Here is a 23,755-nt window from a genome sequence, read left to right on the forward strand (position 1 = left end):
TAATTTCTAGCTGATTCATCACTAAATAACTCTTAGCTAATTGAATTTTCCTACAATTCGTCGCTAAATGAAATTAGCATGAAATTTTTGTTGTTTAGCTACGAAATTTTGTCCGTCACTATTTTTTTTTATAGTGAACTAATATTATGCGAATACAATATAACCGATGAGTTGTATATGATCAACACAAGAAAGGAACGAAATTGCAAAAACAAAGTTAATATCTGTTTGTTGCGATTATAAGTTATTAGTGGAAAGAGAAGCCTAATACAAAAATCGCAACTTCAAATTCCAAAATTCACGACCTCAAAAATCCAAATTTCAATTACAAAATCTATGGCCACTGGATTTTCCTTAGGGAAGTGAGTTACCAGAGAACTCCAAACATATTTACAATAACAACATACTCGATATATTTTCATAAGTAGGGTTTGGGAAGGATGGTTGACACCGACCTTACCAGATACCTCTATCTTGTGTAGTAGAGAAATTGCCTCCGATAGACCTTCGACTCAAGATAAATCATTTTCCCCCAAAAAATAGAGAAATGCATAGTAAAAGTTATTCTAATAAAAAAATTTAAATTGCATTTTAATCTAAAACTTACATTTCAATACAATCTTTTATCAATTGTATCTCATCTCTAGTACTTCTAAATTGGGCTTTCATAGTACGTTTTTAAGGTGGAAGATGAAGTGGGCCGATGGTTGGGGTAGATGGTGAGAAAGCCCAATAGAAAAATAAGCAACGATGAGCCCAATTATGACAACTTAGCCCAAAACTGTGCTTCGTTGATAAGTCCATTAACTTATGCCCAAGAGTGAACAATCTTATATACATTCATAGTTTTTTTCAGGGTAAATAAAATCACATTAACATGTTTCACATACGAAAAAAATAATATAATCGCTACCCGACAGTATGGAGAGCTGACCACACCGAGGCATAGAAAAGACGGGGACGAGCGGAATCAATGTGTTTTGATTTCTGGCCTTGCACGGCCATCCAATGGACTATGGACTAAACAATCACAACTTGTAAAGGACTACACTCAACGCACCCTTCCCCTCTACACAAGCACACACAAAGTACATTTCGCATCTATGGGTCGCTGTAACTATCTAAGAAGACACTCGAAACTGAAAGGATAAACAAACCCACCCGAGAGACTGCCGAGCTACAACTCCTACGATACAGAGCAAGATTCTCTAAAAAGCCAATGTCGTCGATGGATCAGAGGGCCCACACACACGCAACCATTGCCACCAATAAACTAGTGGAATCTCAAAAAAAAATAAAAAATTGCTTCTTAATATGTGTCTAATATTATCGAAGTCTATTAGAACGTCTAAAAGTAAACTAAGAAAGTGTTGATTATAAAAATATAATAAAACGAAAAGGACGCTGTTTTACTATTAGCCTAGTTATTTGACCATTTCCTAATTCAATTTCAAATTGCAGGATTAGTAACAACAACAAAATTGAAAATTAGACTAAAACCAAATATTTCATCTTTTTTTTTTTTTTTTGGGTGTCCATTGTTTTTCTTGATTCATTTAACCTGATAAAAAAAGGAAAACGTGTTGTGTTTTAAGACATGCCATTTTTTCTAAAAGAGAAAAGGACATTCTAATTATAATTACGAATTTAATAGTCAATAATATGAAGCTTATGAAATGTTTCAAGAAGATGAATTTAATGTCTTATTCTTCAATTTTATAATTTAAGTTTTTTTTGTTATTCTCGTATTATATATTATTGTTGATATTTCTATTGTCATAATTATTGTCATCATAGTTTGCTTTACTATGAAATATGTTTTACTCGAGCCGAGGGTTTATCAAAAACAACTACCTACTTTCACAAGGCAGAAGGAAGATCTTAACTTACGATGTTTTAAATTTCTCATAAAATCTTCGAAGCTTTCCTAAGTCCTAACCACTGCAATTTTTTATCGTTGTTTTTATTTTAATCTTCTTCATCTGAAAATAGATTAAATTTACTTCACCTATAAGGATCTTTAACAATTTTCTTTTATTTATCAAAGCTCGTCCTAATTTTTATTGAGATTATTGTCTAAGCTTTGTTCTAACGTTTGTACAATAGAGTTTTTCATTTATTGACTATTGCATACATACCACTCTTCATATAACATATTTGTTTGACATAATGAATATGTTGTTATTGCTGTTATTATCATCTAGTATATACATTTGTGAGAATATTGTAAGTCGATATATATAAAATTGACTCGAATACTATTATTTTAAATTAATATATTAAAAAGACACATATGAAATTCACAATAAATTTTAATATTTTCAAGAAAACTTTATGTCAAAATATTGAACCTAATATTGCTAAGATAGGCCAACCACTTAGGCTTTTACAAGAGTACCAACTCCCATGATGCATAGGAATATCCCATAGGAAACTTAGTCAACTCAACTACCTTCCTAATTCTATTTTATCATCCATTCAACTAAACTATGGTCTTTATTTTTATTTTTTTTTGAAAGATTTAATTAATTTAAATTTATGTCGAAAAGTTTCAATTTAGAAATATAATACTCTCTACTAAAGTTGATAATATTTCAAGACTTAAATCTAAAAGCTTTTATTAAAAATATAGATATATTTATTATTACACCGTTATTATTAACTGAGCAAAGAAATAAACCTTAAATCTCAATAATAATTGATAATATTAATTAATTCAGCCGACCAAAAAGATTAATGGGGTGGAGAACATAAGAATCGATTATAAAAAAATTATGCTTTTTTGAAATATAGATGGAACATTAATTTCCTACCAATACAAGATTATTTATGGTGGAGTGATTAATATAAGTAATTTTATATTTTAGTCCGAAGCTTCGATTTCTAAATATACAAATAAAGTTATCTTTCATAAGAATATTTTATTTTTAAAAATAATTTTTCTTGATACAAAATTAAATTAGTCAGGTCCTAATAAAAGTATTAGCGATAGAGTACATAGTAGCAGAACCATTCTCGTTCAAAGTGTGTTAATTGACACACGTTCCTTAAAAAAATTATATTGTGCAAATACATAAAATACATTTTATTCATTTATATTATATATTAAGTTTTCTTGATTTTCTTTGTCCATTCATTTTTTTATTTTTTTATTATTCTTCTTAACGAAAATTCTAACTTTCCACTACCACTATCAGGGGTTGGGGAGGGTAAGATACACATAACCTTATTTTTATTTTTATGGAGCTAAAAAGACTTTTTTTTTAATTGACTCTCAATAATTTTTATTTTTAATTTAAATTTGAAATTAATAATGTAAACGAGCTCACATGAACTAAAAAAAAAAATTGTCCCTAAATTACATTCCTTCACTCTCATATTAATTACTACCCACTTTTCATTTTATATGTTTCTCAAGACATCATAAGAAAGATAGTTTCACTAATTCACTCCCTAAGAAACTTTACAAATTTGTTTACACATTTAAAAAAGTAATTAACTTTAAGAATAGAATAAAAAAATATAACTTTTGTTAGGAAAAGTAATTAACTTTAAGAATAGAATAAAAAAATATAACTTTTGTTAGTTTCCCTCCTGTATTCAATATCATATTAAAACCCCAACTAATCCGAATTATACATTAGGATCCATTCTTGTTTGGGCGACATTCCAAATAAAATTTAATCTCTAGTTAAAGGTGGAACAACCCAATAACTGTACCGTAATATCTAATGAGAAAAATAATTTAAGTTTTTCTCTCTTGATTTTATATATTAATAAGTAATTTGGAATAAATAATATGAGACGGAGGAAGTAATAGAAAGACAACTACCTTTCAAATGCTGTTAAGTGTCTGGACCCAATCTAAAAGGATTCAATTTTTTGTGGTGTTTCTCCTGTGCAACAAAGAAACTTAATCACAAGTAATATTCAATAAAAGCCACGTCTTTGAATTTTATTGCATAACTATTTATACGTACTAATGTTGATAATTTTCTTAGCCTATGTGTTCAACAAATCCACTCTTTCAAAAATCTCTCAACATCAATAACTAAGAAGTGCCAGCTTTACCTAAAAAAAAATCCCTTTCTTTTTCACATTATAATTCTATTTTCTTTATAAATATTAATTATTTTCTTGGGTAGCATAATGTATGATAATAATATTGAGGAAATCAAGAAAATGGAATTGGGTTTGAATGATTATTTTATTTTCTTGATATAAAAATGGCAAATGGGGTTCTTTGAATTTTGTGTATATTTCAAGAAAATGGTGTTTCTTGGAAGTTTATTAGGAATTCTTGGTTTTGGAGTTGGAATATCTATTGGTGTGATTGTGGGGTATTTCTTGTTCATTTACTATGAGCCTAGAGATGTTAAGGTAAACTGCTGCTGTTTTCTATTGGAAAGATTGATTGTTTTTTTTGTACTGTTTTGGTTTGATCATTATAGGACAGTAACCATTTGATGAATAGTATAAGCTAGAATGACTTTGTTTTAGCATTTTTTTGGTTATGGTTATGTCTTGTTGCAACTGTTTACTTTTCTGTATTTTTAGCATGGCTTCTTCGCTACTGTATTTCATTTCAATACTTGATGTTGTTGATATGTTTTACTTGAGCTGAGATTCTGTCGAAAACAACCTCTCTACCTTCACAAGTTTGGGTGTTAGCGGTAAGGCTCCGTACGCACCACTTGTGAGATTACATTGTGTATGTAGTTGTTGTATTTTGCTTCTGTTTCATTGCTACGGTTACTCTTCTCCGTTATTTTTAGCATGGCTTCTTCGCTACTGTATTTCATTTCAATACTTGACGTTAATATATTTACTTGAGCCGAGGTTCTGTCGAAAACAATCTCTCTACCTTCACAAGTTTGGCTGTTAGCGGTAAGGCTCCATATGCACCACTTGTGGGATTACATTGTGCATGTTGTTGCTGTATTTTGGTTCTGTTTTGTTGCTACTGTTCTCTTCTCCGTTATTTTTTATCATGACTTCTTCGCTACTGTATTTCCTTTAAATACTTGATGCTGATATGCTTTAGTTGAGCTAAGAGTCTATTGGAAATAGACTGTCTACCTTCACAAGTTTGGGGGGGGGGGGGTAAGTTTGCATATGCGCTACCCTCCCCAGACCTCACTTATGAGATTATACCGTGTATCTTCTTGTTGTTGTTGTTATTGTTATTGTTGTATATTGGTTCTGTTTTATTGCTATTGTTCTCTTCTCCTTCGTTTTTAGCATGACTTCTTCACTATTGTATTTTATTTCCATAATTGATGTTGATCTGCTTTACTTTTCTAGTTTTTATTCTTGATATAAAAAAATGGGGCTCGTTGAATTTTGTGAACGATTCAAGAAAATGGGGTTTCTTGGAAGTTCATTAGGAATTCTTGGTTTTGGAGTTGGAATTTCTATAGGTTTGAATTTTGGTTATTTCTTGTTCATATACTATGAGCCTAGAGATCTTAAGGTAAACGTCACTGTTTATAATGTTTATATTTCTTTACATTACAATGGAAAGATTGAGTTTTTGTTTTTTCACTTTGATCATCATACAGTAACATTTGATGAAAATTTGGCTGAAATGACTTTGTTTGTATTTTTTTTTATTCTGTTTTGTTGCTAGTGTTTTCTTGCTCTTTATTTTAGCATGGCTTCTTCGCTAGCGTATGTCGTTTTAATACTTGATGTTGATATGCTTTACTTGAGGTGAGGGTCTATCGGAAATAGCCTCTCTACCTTCACAAGTTAGGGGTAAGGCTCGTTTCCACCATCCTGCCTAGACACCACATATGAGATTACACTACGTATGTTGTTGTATGTTGGTTCTGTTTTGTTGCTACTGTTCTCTTCTCCATTATTTTTGTCATGGTTTCTCCGCTACTGTATTTCCTTTCAATACTTGATTTTGATATGCTTTACTTGAGTCGAGAGTCTATCGAAAACTGACTCTCGAGCAAATAAAGAAAATGGATTTGGGTTTGAATGTGTCATGTTTCTTGATATAATAAAATATGGGTTTTGTTGAATTTTTTTGAATGATTCAAGAAAATGGGGTTTCCTGGAAGTGTAATAGGAATTCTCGGTTTCTGAGTTGGAGTTTCTATTGGTATGATTGTGGGTTATTTCTTGGTTATATACTATGAGTCTAGAGATGTTAAGGTAAATGCCACTGTTTTCATTGTTTGTATTCCTTTACATTCCTATGGAACGATTAATGTTTTGTCTGATCATCATAAAACTGTAAGCATTTGATGAAATTTCAGCTGGAAAGACTTTGTTTATAATTTTTTTGGTTCTTATATTGGTTCTGCTTTGTTGCTACTGTATTTTCTTTCGATACTTGATGTTGATATGCTTTACTTGAGCCGAGAGTCTATCGGAAATAGTCTCTCTACCTTCACAAGTTAGGGGGTAAGTCTCCACTTATGAGATAATATTGTGTATGCTGTATATTGGTTCTGTTTTTGTTGCTGCTGGTCTCTTCTCTTTCATTTTTAGCGTGGCTTATTCACTACTGTATTTCCTCTCAAGACTTGAAATTGATATGCTTTACATGAGCCGAGAGTTTTTCTGAAATGGTCTCTTTAGTTACCTTCACAAGGTAGGGATAAGGCTGCATAAGCACCACCCTCACCAGACCCCATCTGTGAGATTACTACACGGGTTATGTTGTTGTGTATTGGTTCTGCTGTGTTGCTACTGTTCTCTCCTCGGTCATTTTAAGCATGGCTTCTTCACTACTGTATCTGTATATGATGTTGTTTACGTAGCTGAGAGTTTATTGGAAACAAACTCTCTACCTTCACAAGTTAGGGGTAAGGCTGCGTATGCACCACTTTCCCTGGAACCCAGTTATGAGATTACACTGCTTATGTTGATATTGTTGTTGTATATTGGTTCTGTTCGTTTTGCATACGTTGTTGTCTTGAATGGTGTTTCAGTAGAGATTATTTAGGTAAAATCAGCTGCTTTCAGTGTTTGTATTTCATATTCCAATGGAAAGATTTAGTTTTTTATTTACTGTTTTGGTTTGATCATAATAGGACAGTAACCATTTGATGAAATTTCAGCTGGAATGACTTTGTTTATAATTTTTTTGGTTCTTATATTTGTTCGGTTTTGTTTGGTTCTTATATTTGTTCGGTTTTGTTGCTACTGATCTCTTCTCCATCATTTTTTACATGGCTTCTTCACTACTGTATTTCCTTTCAATACTTGATGTTGATGTTCTTTACTTGAGTCGAGAGTCTATTGGAAACAACCTCTCTACCTTCACAAGTTAGGGGTAAGGCTCCGTATGCACCACCCTTCCTAGACTCACTTATGAGATTTCACTGCCTATGTTGTTGTTGTTGTGGTAGATTTGTTCTGTCTTTTGGCATATGTTGTTGTGTTCAATGGTGTTTCAGTAGAGATTGTTAGCTTGTTTAAGTTATCTTAGATGGGCGTTTGATAGAGCGATGCTGAAATGGCTTATTTTGCTATTGTTGGTGCAAAATCATTGGCAAATTCAGGGTCTGAAGTTGGTGGATTCAGAATGAGTGTGACATTATATGTTCGTCTTTTAGTTTTTTCTTCATATGCATATTAAGGTTTAACAGATGGAAACCAACTTACTTGAAAATGAACTGAACATCTCGATTGCAAATCTGCAGGATTATCCAGAAAATACACCATTTGATGAGATTGAGCCAAACACGTTAATTGATCTTCTACCTGAACTCCCATTATGGGTTATGAATCCAGACTACGAGCGGGTAAACACTTGCCTTCTTTTGAATTTAAATTCTTTCATCCTAATCTCCCAAGTCAAAATCTTATCTAGGTAATGATGTTATTCATATTGTTACATAGGTTGACTGGTTCAATGAGTTTATAGCCAATATGTGGCCTTTTCTTGACAAGGTAATTCCGAATTCTTCACTTGGTATTTCCGACATATCATCTTTGGAATCTTGTTCTTGTTTGTGCCATGGAAATGGTCTGAAGTATATCAGCATGCCTAAATAGTGTAGCCTGATTTTATTTCCTCTACAGGCAATTTGTGGAATTATTAAAAGCACATGCGAACCTATTTTTGCAGAGTATATTGGAAAATATCAGATAAAATCTATCCTGTTTGAGCAACTTACACTCGGAACAATTCCTCCTAGATTGCATGGTGAGCACCAATTTCATCTAGTACATGAAATGTTGTGACAAGCCGCCATCTATAAAATTTGAAGTTGCACGTGTTTCGTTTGATCTAGATCAATTTGGCAGGTATTAAAGTATATGATTCCAATGAAAAGGAGCTAGTATTTGAGTTTGCGATCAGATGGGCTGCAAATCCAAATATAGTTGTGGCATTGAAGTTATTATCTCTACAAATCTCAGTACAGGTATGACTAGTTTCCCGTCTGATCTTCGTATGGAGGATAGATTGAGATGATCTTTAAATCAAGTGTTATGCGATTTGGCTATATATGTTGTATAAAGATCGTAACAAATTTTTGTTTTTAGTGTATCTTAAAGATTAATTAATCTGCTTCAATATGACGTGTTTTCTAGAACAACAAAATAAACACAGAATGAATTCTTACTGAGAATTTTTACCAAGCTTAGCTATATTTGTCTTCAGTTGGTAGATTTCCAAGTGGCGGCTACCGCAAGGGCAACACTGAAACCTTTTGTTCCAACCTTCCCATGCTTTTCAAGCATAATAGTATCATTGACGAAGAAGGTATGTAAGCTTGCAAAATATCTGTGACTTCCAAAGATTTGATTGTGCTGATGAGTTGAAAATTGCAATGAATAATATGGTAGTTGCCTCTTCGTAACACTCTAACTAAAAATATCAATCATCTATGTAGCCAGAGGTAGACTTTGGGCTAAAATTAATTGGAGGAGATTTAATGGCGATCCCTGGTTTACACCATTTTGTTCAGGTACACTTCTTCTTTTACCTAGTGTCTTAACTCGTAACTACTGTTGTCAAAGGCATGCTTAAGCCCTGAAGAGAGACTCAAAACGTGTTGAGCGCTTCGCCTCGCTTAATGTGCACTTCAGTGTCATCATCAAGGTTCTAAGGCATACTTTTCGTTGCCAATGAGCCTCTTCTGAATAAGCCCCAACGGAGCTTAGAGCTCTTTTCCGCTTTTTTGCTTTTGATAACACCGTGTCTTAATTACTAAGCTCCATAGGCGAAGCTTGCATTGGATTCAAGTAAAAAGTTCCTTCACTTGTTCTTTTTTGCTGGCAAAGGGGCTAGTATCAAGTTTAATCATTTCTGAGAACTTCCACCAATTTGATCTGCGATTCCAAGGATAGAATCACAAGATCATTTCTTTGACCCTTCATCATTAGTATGTTATCAGAAGGAATTTACAGAATAAATCTTTCAACCTGGCACTGACACAAAAGCGATCTACAATTTGAGTTAATTATGTTATTCCGACAGCCTAAATGAATGCAATTCCTAAGAAATTTAACTAAGCTCTAAGACGTTTGTTTACTAAAGAGATGTAAAATTCACTTTGTTCAATAATAATATAGGAATACTTAATACCGGACATCATAGAAATGGCTTGGGTGCTTTGAAACAGCAACAACATCTACATACCCAGTGTAGTCCCACAAAGTGAGGTTTGGGGAGGGTAGAATGTACGCAGATCTTACCCCTACCTCAGTGGTAGAAAGGATGATTCCGATAAACACTCGACTCAATGAAAAACAGTCCAAAGTAGTCCAGAAAAAGGGCTTGGGTGTTTTCCTGGCTGCATATTAATAGTTGTAGAAAATGTACCTTGAAATCTTATGCATTGGTTTGGATATAACTGAAACAGTAGATAAAGTTACTGAATTAGGAAAGCTTATAAAAAGGAGTAATGTAACAAGATTTATCTGCTGAAGACATACGCTCTTGAATGAGTCTGCTCTACCTATTGTCCTTTGTAAACATTTAAATATCTTATGATACCATTGTATCTAAGTTTGGCCATTGTTGTTTACCTACGCTCGGAAGTACGTAGATCTGAATAAAGTTTGTAGCAATACCTTGCATTCTATGTTTTCTAGATTCAAACTGACTGTATTACAGACTAGGAGTCTTTTATACATTACCCTTCTCAGCTAATTTTAATTGATAATTTGTTCCGTGGCAGGAAACCATAAGCAAGCAAGTCGCCAGGCTTTACCTCTGGCCACAAACACTTGAGATACCAATTCTTGACAGTTCAATGTAAGTTGTTAACAAACAATAATTTACTTGATCGACAATGGACTTATTCCTGGCAGCCATTTTCACTTTTGGTGTCGTGATACTTGTGTGTTGTTATAGTTTCGGCAAATTTAAGGAATGTAGCCTAGTGTACTTTGGTTTTCTTAGAGCCAAATTTCATATTTTCTCTGCCTATTTTAAAGTTCTAGGCTACCTCTATGAACTCACCCTATTGAGCTTTAGGCTTTTCTCGTAGTCCTCATCGAATCATTAGCACCATTCTTGACACATTCTTTAGGCTTTTGAACCTACTATCTGGGCTCCACTTCACATCCACTTTTCAACTCGTTGAACCTACTCTTTGTTCCGGTCCACTCTTCCACTCGTCGAGTCAGCTGTAGGCTTCTCTCTTAGTGCTCATCGAGTCATTAGCACCATTCTTCACACTCTTTTTAGGCTTTTGAACGTACTTTCTGGGCTCCACTTCACATCCACTTTTCAACTTGTTGAACCTACTCTTTGTTCCGGTCCACTCTTCCACACGTCGAGCCACATACATTATATGCCTTAAGGTATTGGGTTGGATGCTCAAATACTTTCATATTTGCTAACTAATGCTTTGTAATTTTAATAGAGGAGCTGTGAAGAAGCCTGTTGGAATACTACACGTGAAGGTTCTGAGAGCTCAGAAACTTTTGAACATGGACTTTTTGAGTAAATCAGATCCTTATGTTAAACTCAGCTTAGGTGGGGACAGGCTTCCAGCAAAGAAGACTACTGTAAAGATGAACACTCTAAATCCTGTGTGGGATGAGGATTTCAAATTGACCGTAAAGGATCCAGAGGCCCAAGTTCTGCAGCTGCATCTGTATGACTGGGAAAAGGTCAGAATCTTGATTTGATATATCATAGCACTCCAAAGCCATATGTACATATTCTTCTTTGTTGCTTTTTGATGGCTGCAATTCTGGTTCTGATTTGCTACTACCTGTTGTTTCTTGTGCTTCGTTTAATCACGTAATTCTGCTCTGCACGATCTGCTATGCTCTCTCCATTATTTGCTATGCCTTATTGGCTTATTCTATCTCGGTATTGTCTCTCGATCTGTAGTGTTATGTTTTGCTTGAGCCGAGAGTCTTTCTGAAACAGCCTCTCTATCTCCGCAAGGTAGGGGTAAGGTATGTGTACTCTCTACCCTCTCCGGACCCCACTTGTGGGAACACGTTGGGTATGTTGTTGTTGTACACCAGCCATCTCAAATTTCAAAGACCCTCTTTTACTTCCTCGGAGTTGAAGAGTAAAATGGTTGAATATTAACTTGGTGGAGAAGCATTAAGATTTTGAAAACTAGAGAAGTTGGTTAAAAAGCTGTAATATCAGCAAAGGGTTAATGTTTATTGCCAACTCGGTGTTCAAAGTTACCCGGTTAGCACAAGTGCATTTGAAAAAGATATTGCAACAGTCTCCATGAAAACATGAATCACTCGAAACACTGTAACCTGTTGATTTCGATTATTTTTAATCGAGAATAACAACTAATGTATCCATCTATCGAAAACAGCCTCTCTATCTTGTAGGTGTAAGGTCTGTGTACACAATACCTCCTTACACCCCCACTTGTGGGATTACACTGGGTATGTTTTTGTTGTAATATCCTGATTTTCACTTTGTTTCACAGATTGGGGCACATGACAAGTTGGGAATGCAAGTCGTGCCACTGAAATTGCTCACTCCATATGAGAAAAAAGAACTAACTCTTGATTTGCTCAACAGCACAAACCCGAATGACCCTCAGAACAAGAAGCCGCGAGGCCAAATTATGTTGGAAGTGTCCTTCATCCCTTTCCAAGAAGATAGTTTAAACTTTAATGGACCTTTTAGTTTTCACGAAAGAAAGGAGAGCGTTTCTAGCCTTTCAGATGACGTTTCCTTGCGTGGAGCCGGTTTGCTTTTGGTTAACGTTATTGCTGCTGAAGATGTAGAAGGGAAGCACCATACCAATCCTTATGCAGTGGTAGTCGTTAGAGGAGAAAAAAGGAAAACTAAGGTGATTCTTACACTCTCATATATCGTTAACCATAGAGACGGATTCATAATTTAAACTTGATAGCTCAACCTTTAAGATTCAAAATTAATATATTTATGCGTGTGTTTTTGTCCGTGTCAAAAATATTAGATTCAGTTGAATTCATGCTCCGTTCGCCTCTGGTTAACCATCTTATTGCTTCTGTCTAAGTTTCGCGGACTCTTCACTTTCAATGCCGCACCCGTGACAGAGTCTCCCAAAATGCACTAGTTTTGACGAATCCAACACGCACTCATTGACATTTTTGAAGAGTCCGAGCAACATAGGCTTCTGTTGCCGTAACCTTTGTTTACCGACTACTTGTAGGCAAGGAACAAAACATGGAATCCAAAATGGGAAGAAGAATTCCAGTTTATGTTGGAAGAAGCTCCATTGAAGGACCTAATACATATTGAAGTCAAGAGCAAGAAGAGAAGATTTGGTTTTCGGTCCAAGGTAAACAAACCATCGTCAACAAATCTCCTCGACTCCCATTTCTGCAACTGTCGAAAACAAAAAACTGATATTCGTTGCATTCTAACATCCTTTTTCATCTGCAGGAGTTGCTTGGCTATGTCGATATCCAACTGAAGGATGTGATATACAATGGACGTATCAACGAGAAGTACCATCTCATCAATTCTAAAGATGGGATTTTACATGTCGATATAGGATGGAAGGTGATATAACATAACCACCACAGCCTCCTCCTTATTCTGAACTATCCATTTGGATATTATCACATCGAGCGTAAATGAAGAAGCGACCAGCGAGGATTCATATAGTCGACTCCAGCTTGTTTGAGCCTGAGGTGTAGTTATTGTTGATCATATCTTTTTTTTTTGGATGGGATACTTAGGCTTATACTTCAAATTCATAGCACAATGCCCATATTTTGTTCAAAAGCCATGAAAAGAAATGTATACAAACATTACTAGTACCTTTTGTCTTCTCTTATTAGGTATACTTGTTTGTGTATGTCATATCAATTCAATAATGAATAAACTATATCTCAAATTTTACTTAGTTGCGGTTGATTATATGAATCCTCTTGTATCAATATGGTATATTTCGATTTATTTATTTTCGATACTTAGCACATATTTGACCAAGTTTCTACTCCATTCGTTCATCTTTATTCGTTCATATTACTAAAAGTAGATGTTCAGGAATACTTGTTTAGTTTGAAAAATCAATGGATAATTTATTATTTGTGTTCATTTTACCCTTGCTATTAAATACTATTCATTATCTAATGCATTACTCAAAACATTAAAAGGGTAATGTAATAAAATTACCTATTGTTTATTGCTTCTTAACGTGTGTGTCAAGTCAAAAGTGGACGTTAAAAGTGAACAAGTAAAGATGGACGGAGGGAGTATAAACTACTTATTTTGGAAAGCATTTATGTTAAAATAGCTTTTCTAATTAGAATTTTTAGGAGGAAGTAGTTTGTATCTGACCAATTCTAGAAAAGTGATTTTTTTTAGTATTTGATAAACAAATTGTCTTAGGCCAGTTTTTCCTACAATTGCTTGTGAGTTGTGAATATCAAGCTAAAAAATAGTAATTAAGGTTTTACAATTAATGTTTATTTAAATAGAACAATAATTTTAAGTTATCTTTTTATGAAAGACTTCAACTAAGTTTTTGTTTTTATTTAGTTGAATAAAATTTAACACAAAATAAAAATATGTATTAAGGAAAAGAGTGTTGTGTTTATAGTTTGATAGATTGTGGATTAAATTAATGAGAGACAGTATGATAAATATCAATTTTTTGTAAGAAATTTTAGTTTTGAAACCCTTTTCCTAATAGTAGAAAAATTGCATTTGCTATTGTTTGAAAGTATTTTTCGTTTTGGTCGAACACTTCAAATCTAAAAGAATAGTCATTATTATGAAATTTCAAATTTAACAGGCGAAACTCAAAGAGTAAAAAAAAAACACTTAATTATTTGTGAATTTTACCTTAATAATGACCAAAGTCTTAATCCCAATAAGTTGAATATTGTCTATATATGGATTCTCTACTTCCTTTGTATTTGTATTCTTAACTAAATCCATATTGATTCAATTGTGTCACTATCTCTGTGCAAATTCCAACTAGAGTTTAAACTTGTGGACAATTTGAATTATGAGAATTTGTATGAAAGTTGTGTGTGTCTATGTGGAGTGGCACCAACCATAGGTACTTTATTTGAATCAAGAAAAGATATATGTGGTCCAAAATAGTGTAATTTGGCTTCTTCAAGGCCAATTGGTATATCAGATGAGACAGTTTGCAACTGTGCCCTTGCAAGTGGCAACTTGCCATTGCTCTCTCTCTCTCTCTTTTTTTTTCTGTTTTTCGTATGGTATTCGGTATCCTCATTGGAATCTGACTAATCTGGATTCGGGCTGGGTAGGGCCCCCATTCGAGGGTAGCACTCCGTACTAATTTTTTTTTATATTCAGGGCTCGAATCCGAGACCCTTGATTAATAAAGGAACAACCCAGCCACTGTGCCTTTCCTATCTCTTTCATTATTGTGAAACAATTGCATAATCTACAACTGGTTACTGTTTTATTCTATTAAGTTGGTACTAGGAAAAAAGGAAAAGAAAAATCTATAACCTACAAGATTAATCACTTTGGGTAATTAATTAACATTTAATAGTCACCAACATGGATTGTGACGTGATCGAGATTCCTTCACCCTTAATCGGAGGTCACGGGTTTGAGTCCCTGATATGAAAAAATTGTTTGGATGAATAATTGATTGTAAGATAATTGAGACGCGCTTATCTTGTGTGAAAATACTAGAGTTTTCTAGGCAAAGAAGTGTGCAACAACCCTACAAAGCAAGTGATGTGTATAACATGCTATGCAAGTAGAAATTTTATGGGGCAGCCTATTTTGTTACCGTCATTTAACTATTACTTGCTTTTTAAATTTTTCTTCCATATATAACCACTCGGACATGTGATGTCTGAAGTTAGACTTGATAAAACCAAACTTCAAATAAAATGTTGTATCACTAAAGTACATGTATTTCAACCTGAAGAACAAGCAAAAAAGGTGAGACTTTAATAATTTCTTCGGAAATTTCAACCATATATGACTATACGTTCAGTTATTTTTTACCGACTTCAACCATTTTTTTTTAACTTCATTCACATATATGTATGAACATCATATAATTGAAGTCAGGCGAAATTAATTGACTTTCAATTACATATGATTAAAGTTCGAGCTAAAAAAATGCTAAAGTCAAATAAAAATGGCTAAACTTCAGCAACATACAATTGAAGTTTAAGCAAAAATGGCTAAACTTCAACAATATATGGGTGAACTTCAACCATGTATGTGGACTATATATCTGAAGCAAAACACATGCATATATATATATATTTTTATGGCCAAAGTTATCGACAGACAGTTTGCGAAAATTCACTTAGACCCCTCAACTAAGGCCTGTTCCTATCATACCCTAAACCCCCCGAATTTTGTTTCAATTGAGCATTTTTTTCCCTATCAGCAAAAAGCTCAAAGTGTGTGTTGCACACACGCGATGATGTGGCAAAATGAGCTAATTGGAAGCTGACACGTGGCATTGTGGGTCCAATAATTATTAAAATTAATTATAATTTCTTTTAAAAAAGTATATAAAAATGGCATTGAGGAAATTATTAAAAAATAATTCTAAAATTATTTAAAAAATAAAAATAAAAAACAGATTATTTTAAAAAAATTATAAAAATTTTTTAAAAATGAAATAAATTATTAAAAAGTTATTTTTTTAAAATAATTAATTATTAAAAAAAATTATAAATTTTTTTAAAAAATAAAAATAAAAAATGGCATTGAGGATATAAATTATAAAAAGTAATTATAAAACTATTTAAAAAATAAAAATAAAAAACTGGTTATTTAAAAAAAATATAATTTATTTTTAAAAATGAAATAAATTATTAAAAAATTATTTAAAAAATAAAAAATTAGTTATTAAAAAAAATTATAAAACTTTTTAAAATGAAAATAAAAAATGGCATTGAGGATCCAAATTATGAAAAAATAATTATAAAAAACTAATTATTAAAAGGAAATTATAAAATTTTTTAAAAGATGAAAATAAAAAACAGATTTTTTTTTAAATTCAGTTTTATTAAAAAAAAAAATTGGGGCCCTCTAATGCTTTTTGGGGCCTTTAGTGTTTTAAAAAAAAAAAATTGTTATTAAAATTTTTTGGAGCCCTCAATGCCACTTGACATCTTTTTATTCGTAAATTAGTAAAAAAAAATGTTCCTCACGCGCCTCCCACGATGGCACTGCACGCGCAGTGCCACATAGGTAAAAAATGCCCAATTGGGATAAAATTTGGGGGGCTAGGGGTCTGATAGAAACAAGCCTTAGTTTAGGGGTCTAAGTGAATTTTTGCAATAAGTTTGAGTGTTTATCGATGCCTTTGACCTATTTTTTTTTTTTTAAAATGAACACAATTTATCCACTTATAGGCCACCGGGGGACTGTCCGAGAAGTTTCGCCCAAAATTTTACTCGTAGCCTGAACTCACCACCCGAACCGTGGGTTAATACCTATCGAAAGTTACAAAAATTTCATAATTTTACTGCCATTTTTATCGGATCTCGTATTTTGAATATGTCATTACACCATGTATATATATTCGCTTTGCTATGACCTTTTCTTTCCATCCCACTCCCAAGAGGATCTATAGTATTGACACTTGTCCTCTAGTGTGACTTAGATCCTCAACCTGCGGATTGATAATGGAAATGCTCTTGAGCAAGCTACAATTGCCCATGCCTTAGTATGGTCTCAACTATCATTAAAAAAAAAAAAAAAAAAACAAGAAAGAAATAACCTAAACATACACCTTAACTTATCATATTTACACAAATCTCCGCCTTTATAAAATAATTACAAAAATTTCAATCAATTATGTATCTTCATTGGATGTATCAGGAGCTAATTATACATCTAGACAAACTCAAAATCATAAAAAATATATCGAAAGTTAATTATGTATCTTTACAAAGGAAAAAAATATATCTTCGTTGGATGTATTATATATCTTGACAGACCTAAATTGAGAAAAAATATATCGGGAACTAATTATGTATCTTTACAAAAGAAAAATGTATCTTTATTGGATATATTGGACCCTCCTTATGTATCTCAAAAGACCCAAATTAAATTTTTTAGTAATTATGTAAAATATTAAAATTTGTATAAATAACATAATACCAACCTTTTTGGAAGTAATTACACCCTCTCCCACTTTTTTAATTACTTTACTCTCTCCCCTATTAATATACACATAGCCGACATATACATGACATTCTGTATATACGTTGGTATTTTTGTAATATATTTAGAGAGTTGAGATTTTTTATAATATTGAAAATATAAATTGTGTATTTGTATAATTTTTAGTTAAAATTTTCTATAATTAATCTCCAAACTGTCAAGATTTATATTTTATATTTTTTTTAAAAATAAGGCCTCAACCAAACATGGCCCATGGGCCTTATCTTCCCAAAACCCAACCCCAAAAATATCCATTGTATTAATAGACCCAAAATATCTCCAACCCAATAAATATCCACAATTTCACAATCCATTATATATCTCCCCATATCTACACTACACCTATCTCTTCACAAGAAAAATCTTATCTTCAAGAATTCTCCAATGGCTTCTTCATCTTCTTCCCTTCACTTCCTTTCACTTACACCACAAACACTCCCTAAACCCACTTCACAAACATCCTCTATATCCTTCTTTTCACTTCCACCTTCTTCATTAAACCTTTCTTTATCATCATCATCTTCCTCTTCATCAAGAAACTTTGAATCTTGTTTGTCTTCGCGGTTTGTTAGGAGAGTTACTCTATCTGATTTTGATCAGATTGAGGAAGTTGAAGGGGGTTTGAGTAGTGATGATGGTGGAGAATTAGAAGTAGAAGAAGAAAGGGATGTTAGTCCTGACTTGAAAATCTTTGTTGGGAATTTGCCATTTAGTGTTGATAGTGCTGCACTTGCTGAGCTTTTTGAACAAGCTGGTGAGGTTGAGATGGTTGAGGTAATATAGTAGTAAAAGATTTTTGTCTTTTCTTTGTGGGGTTTACTTTTACTCTCTTCATTTCAATTTGTTTGTTTTATTTTTGACTTGGTGCGGAGTTCAAGAAAATAATTAATCAATTTTGAATTTTGTGATTGTTGGAGAGTGTTTAAGCCTTGAAAACCGGCTTTGTCCGAAATGCAAGGTAAGGCGCCCTTGTAGTGGGGCTCTTTCCCGTACCCGTGTATAGCGGGAGCTTTAGTGTACCGGCTGCCCTTTTTAGAGTAAGGTTAGACTACACAATGGTTAGGGAATGGGTGAGTGGTCTGTTTGTATGTACATGGGCAATTCTCGCTTTTTGAGCTAGCTTTTTTGGTTGAGTTACGTACCAGTGACGTATTTATGGTGGTCTTAAACTAAAGATAGGTAAAATGTACCAAAATATCGTTTGATTTTAGGGTTGAGGTAATTACCCAATTTTGTGGGATTATATTGGTGTATATTGTTGTTGTTGTTGTAATCTGATGGTTGAGGTAATTAAAGATTAAATCTTTCTTTTTGTGGGTTTTACTACTCCTTTTTCAATTTGTTTGTGTGATTTTGACGTGCACGGAATTTAAGAAGTGAAGAACACTTTTGAATATGGTAGTCGTAAGCTAAGTAGAGGTAGAATGTACCAAAATACCGTTTAATATTATGGTCGAGGTAATTAAAGATATTATGTTTTTGGGGATTTACTCAATTTGTTTTCTGTTTTTGACTTGAAACATAGTTTAATAAAGTAAATAAGACCTTTGAATCTTGTTGTCTTAAACTAAAGATTGCTAGAATGTACCAAAATGTCGTTTAATCTTGTGGTGTTAACTATGCCGTGTGGAAATTTAGAATTAAAGAGTTGCAGAAGAGTAAAGATGCGTTCTTTTTTGAGCGTGTTGTAGATGTTGAGATAGTTGAGGCAATAAAAGATTTAATCTTTTTGTGGGTTTAGTTGTTTAGGTAATTTGAGGTATTGTTTGGCTATCTTTAAGTAAGTACCTTCGTAAATTTTGAATCTTTTAAGGTCTGTGCAAACCTAAAAGTAGTAAAATTGAAGTGCTCGTTATGCATTTGCACGCTTGTAATTTTGTGACATTGCAACAACATGCCTAGTGTAATCCCACAAGTGGGGTCTGGGGAGAGTGGTTTGTACCCCCTACCTTGTGGAGGTAAAATATTTAATCCTTTTCATGGGTTTATTTGTTTATATAGTTTGAGGGCTTGTTTGGTTATATTTAATGAACTATGTGAGTTTTGAATCTTTAAGGTCTGGGCAAAGCTAAAAGTAGTGAAATTAAAGTGGCTATCTCTACAACAACAACATACCCGGTGTATTCCCACCTAGTGGGGTCTGGGGAGGGTAGAGTGCACGCAGACCATACCACTACCTCAGGAGAAGTAGAGAGGCTATTTCCGATAGACTCTCGGCTTAGAACCAATAACAGTATAGCAACAAAACATAAATGCATATAAACTTGTACAGACAAAATAAACTACCGCTAGCACAAGATACTACTAAAACTATATATTCGAAACCATAGACAACACACAACCCACGAACAAGAAACTTCAGCGACCGACGCCCTCTCACCCCTAACCCTCTACCCTAATCTGCATCCTCCACACCTTCCTATCAAAGGTCATGTTTTGCGTAAGCTGTAACTGCTCCATATTATGCCTAATCACCTCCCTTCAATATTTCTTCGGCCTCCCTCTACCCTGCCCAAAATCATCCAGAGTCAGTGTCTCATACCTCCGCACTGGAGCATTAGAACCCTTCCTCATCACGTGTTATTAGAGCTATGTTGTAAGTGGGCTTCTTTGTTAGATGATATGAAGTTTTATTTGGCTATGTTTAAGTAACTACCCTTGTGAAGGTTGAATCTTGAGGTCTATGTAAACCTAAAACTAGTAAATTTGAAGTGGTTATTTGTGAAAGTTTAGTCTCTTAGATAAGATGTTGATGCAATTCAACGCAGCAGAGTACATGAGAGCTATGCTGCTCGGACTCTTCGAAAATGTCAGCTGGTGCATATCGGATTCTCCAAAAGTAGTTATATTTGGCATCAAAAGTGAAGAATCTGCGCAACTTAGCATGAGAGGACATGTTGCCTATCTAAGAGTAATAAGTTAAGTGTCTTCTCTTAACAACTTAAACATTAAAATGAGGCCGTTTTCACTATTCAACAAGTTTCTTACTGCGTAATTTTGTTTATGCCTTAAGGTGTTAAAGAAGGAAATCGTTTTGGCCTCTTGATGTTTGGATGTCCAGTTAGAGTGTTAATGAGTTGATGGTAGGCTAATGGACTTATTATATTGAAATTCTGCTTGGCAGTGTTTGAAACTTTGAATAACTAACCACGTTGAGCCTTTAAGGTTTGTTCTTGATAATCTTATTGTATGACTAGGCCATTGTTTTCAATCTTGATCGGGAGAGTGAGGATGCAAACAGTTGGATGAGTGGTTTAAATGGACTTACTGGAGCTGCTAACTTTTGCAGGTTATCTATGACAAGCTTTCAGGAAGAAGCAGAGGTTTTGGCTTTGTGACAATGTCCTCAAAAGAGGCAGTCGAAGCTGCCTGTCAACAATTTAATGGCTATGTAAAGTCTTTTTCTTTGTCGTCTTTCTTGGTTATTTTTCTCTAATGTGCATGTCTAAATATTCCCAGAAGTTTTGAATTCTCGTGGCCTTGGATATCTTAATTTGTTTCGACACTGAGCAAATGTTTTGATTCTTTTGGTAGGAAATTGACGGGAGGCCATTGAGGGTGAACTCTGGGCCACCACCACCCAAAAGGGAGAATTCTTTCAGGGACAATTCTTCTTTCCGTGGAGGCAGGGGTGGGGGAAGCATGGACAGCGGCAATAGAGTCTATGTAGGAAACCTAGCATGGGGTGTTGACCAACTAGCACTTGAGACCTTGTTCAGTGAGCAAGGAAAAGTCGTGGAGGCCAAAGTAGTCTATGATAGAGATAGCGGTAGATCAAGGGGCTTTGGATTTGTGACATACAGTTCTGCCGAGGAGGTCAACAATGCAATTGAAAGCTTGGACGGTGTTGTAAGTTTTTCTTACTTGGCTAAATTATGTATGTTACTTTATGTTCTGTATGCTCACGTGTCTTTACACGTTGATCACATTTTCCATTCAGGCTGATTTTGTATACCGAGTTAACTTTCACATGTATTTTTGTATATCGTAAAAAATTTTTAAAGCATGGATGGTGTCTGTCATTCTGCTTAAACTCTATTAGGTGTCTGTCATTACTCTTTGTCTTCATTTAGTAGATATGTGATATACCATCAAACTGAGATCATTCATGAATCAGTTTCACATTCTTTTCTGTAAACTTCTATTTGATTTTCTTTCAGTAAAATGAGCTTTGAGTCGTACTGTATTACTACCTCCCTATCTATCGTGGTTTTGATTGCTTTTTCCATTTTAATTTTGTGGTGTAGGACCTAGAAGGCAGGACCATCCGTGTAAGCCCTGCTGAAGCTCGCCCACCAAGACGTCAATTCTGAAGATTGGAACCAAATATCTTTTTGACCGAGAAAAGGCTTTGAGGTAAACAACTTGTGCTCTCACCTTTCACTGTGTTGTTTCTGAGAATTCACATCTTGAAATGCATCAATATCTATGTTCAGTTGTTATGTTATTAGCAAAGCCAAGTGAATCTAAGTTTCAAAAGTCGAACCAATATATATGTTTCTGGTTATAATAGCGTATAATTTACATGACAGGGTCCAGGAGACGGCAATAGTTACAGAAATGAATTGAGTTAGTTGCTCTGCAACATTTATCCTAAACTTGCGCGGACAAATTACTCTCTGTTTCTGGACTAACGCGAGATGTCAAGTAAATTAGTTTTCGTAATGTATGTTCTGAAACTGCCTCAAGGAAAAGAAATTCTGATCTTGTAATATGATTCTATCCATCACTTGTTGACAGACAAGACAATGAAAAAGTTTGATACACTTCAAAAATGCATCTTACCACGAAGCATTCAATTAGTAGAAATTGTGTTTTAATCGTTTCTATGCCTCTACAACTGTCTTCTCTTACACTGTTGCTCTGGCTTTCCAAAAATGCTACAACGCCCATGTCGGATCCTTCAAAATGCACTACTTTTGGAGTATTGGACACGCGGCCGGTGACATTTTTGAAGAGTTTGAGCAACATTATAAGTTACTGTGTTTTTACTATCCATTCTTGCAACTCCCATAAGTGCTTAAATTGACAGAAGTGTAATCTTTAGTGGTAACCGATGGAGTAGTCGAAGTGTGTACAAGTTGGCTCGTGTTCGTAGTGATTAACAATCAAATTGATTTGTACTAACTAATAGTTGTTGATTCTGTATTGAAATTCCAATGAAGCAACTTTCTGAGCAAATGCAAATTAAACATGCCAATAGAAGATAATAAAGTCTTGGAAAACAACATAACAAGTTATCTACAAAAGCACAAAAGAAGACGCAAATTAAACTAACCCCCATACCCACCCAGTGCATCGGTCAGTTTGGTTTTACATATTATCAGTTCGGTTTTAAATATGCTAAATCAATAAGATATTTTTTATCGATTTATCGGTTTTTAGTCTTTAGCGGTTCGATTTTCGATTTAACCAATAAGAAAATGCTCATAAAATAGAAATAGTAAATAGTAGTAATTAATATGAAAAAAATTGAATTTTAGTCGCAAACAAAAATCCTACATAATGTGTTTTTATTTACAATAATCTTTATGTTTGAACTAAATGTTGTTAAGAGAAATTAAGAGTTTGTATAATTGAAATAATAGGTTTGTTAATATATATATATTTTCTTATTGGGCCACCGGTTTACCCAATAAGAAAAAATCGAACCAATAACCCAATAATTTTTTTTTTATAAAATCATTAAAAAATCGTTAACCCAATAACAATAAACCAATAATATTTTTATCGATTCGATTTTTGTACATTCCTACCCACACAGATTCTTTTTTACATTCAACATATGGCTCGGGCAAAGCTGCAAACGTTGAATCAATTGACGTTTGAGCTTTTGCATCTTGAGATAAGTTACCAGATACATTAGCACTACAAAGAATGGTGTTGCTATAGGATATGTTGATCTTGAGACCATTGTAATATAAATCATAATTACTATTAGGGTTTTGAATTGAGAAAGTAAGGTTCCAATCGTTAGGGTTGTGTAAAATCAAAGAATGAACATAACGAGTTAATACAGAAAACGAAGAGTGTGACATAGACTCAATTTGGAAGTTGGGATCATGAAGCACCACAGTAGTGTGACGCAGGCTGGGGATGGGGATAGGATGTTTTTGAAGGTGTCTCCCATGAAGGGAGTAATGTAGTTTGGTAAGAAAGGAAAATTTAGTCCCCGGT

General features: G+C 33.8%; 2 protein-coding genes across 7 annotated transcripts; both read left to right on the forward strand.

The window, feature by feature from the left end:
• The first annotated feature begins 3,901 nt into the window (after positions 1-3,901).
• On the forward strand, positions 3,902-13,295 carry LOC107843088 (synaptotagmin-3). Of its 6 annotated transcripts, none has more exons than XM_047396056.1 (12): positions 3,902-3,923; positions 7,662-7,763; positions 7,861-7,911; positions 8,044-8,167; positions 8,269-8,387; positions 8,627-8,728; positions 8,859-8,933; positions 10,149-10,225; positions 10,839-11,088; positions 11,883-12,251; positions 12,597-12,725; positions 12,830-13,295. In XM_047396056.1, exons 2-12 carry the CDS (start codon positions 7,743-7,745, stop codon positions 12,956-12,958), a joined length of 1,446 nt encoding a protein of 481 aa, XP_047252012.1. In that variant the 5' UTR covers positions 3,902-3,923; positions 7,662-7,742; the 3' UTR covers positions 12,959-13,295. The 6 variants fall into 6 exon arrangements, with proteins under 6 accessions (XP_047252012.1, XP_016542742.1, XP_047252011.1 ...); XM_016687256.2 differs by lacking the exon at positions 3,902-3,923 and adding an exon at positions 3,980-4,380; XM_047396057.1 differs by lacking the exon at positions 3,902-3,923 and adding an exon at positions 4,223-4,380 and having other exon boundaries at positions 8,863-8,933.
• Positions 13,296-17,860: 4,565 nt separating this feature from the next.
• Positions 17,861-22,353, forward strand: LOC107843087 (29 kDa ribonucleoprotein A, chloroplastic). Its single transcript, XM_016687255.2, has 5 exons — positions 17,861-18,352; positions 20,868-20,969; positions 21,113-21,427; positions 21,826-21,934; positions 22,111-22,353. Exons 1-4 carry the CDS (start codon positions 17,963-17,965, stop codon positions 21,889-21,891), a joined length of 873 nt encoding a protein of 290 aa, XP_016542741.1. The 5' UTR covers positions 17,861-17,962; the 3' UTR covers positions 21,892-21,934; positions 22,111-22,353.
• The last annotated feature ends 1,402 nt before the right edge of the window (positions 22,354-23,755 follow it).

Source organism: Capsicum annuum, chromosome 9 (genome assembly GCF_002878395.1).
Source record: "Capsicum annuum cultivar UCD-10X-F1 chromosome 9, UCD10Xv1.1, whole genome shotgun sequence".
Classification (NCBI taxonomy): domain Eukaryota; kingdom Viridiplantae; phylum Streptophyta; class Magnoliopsida; order Solanales; family Solanaceae; genus Capsicum; species Capsicum annuum.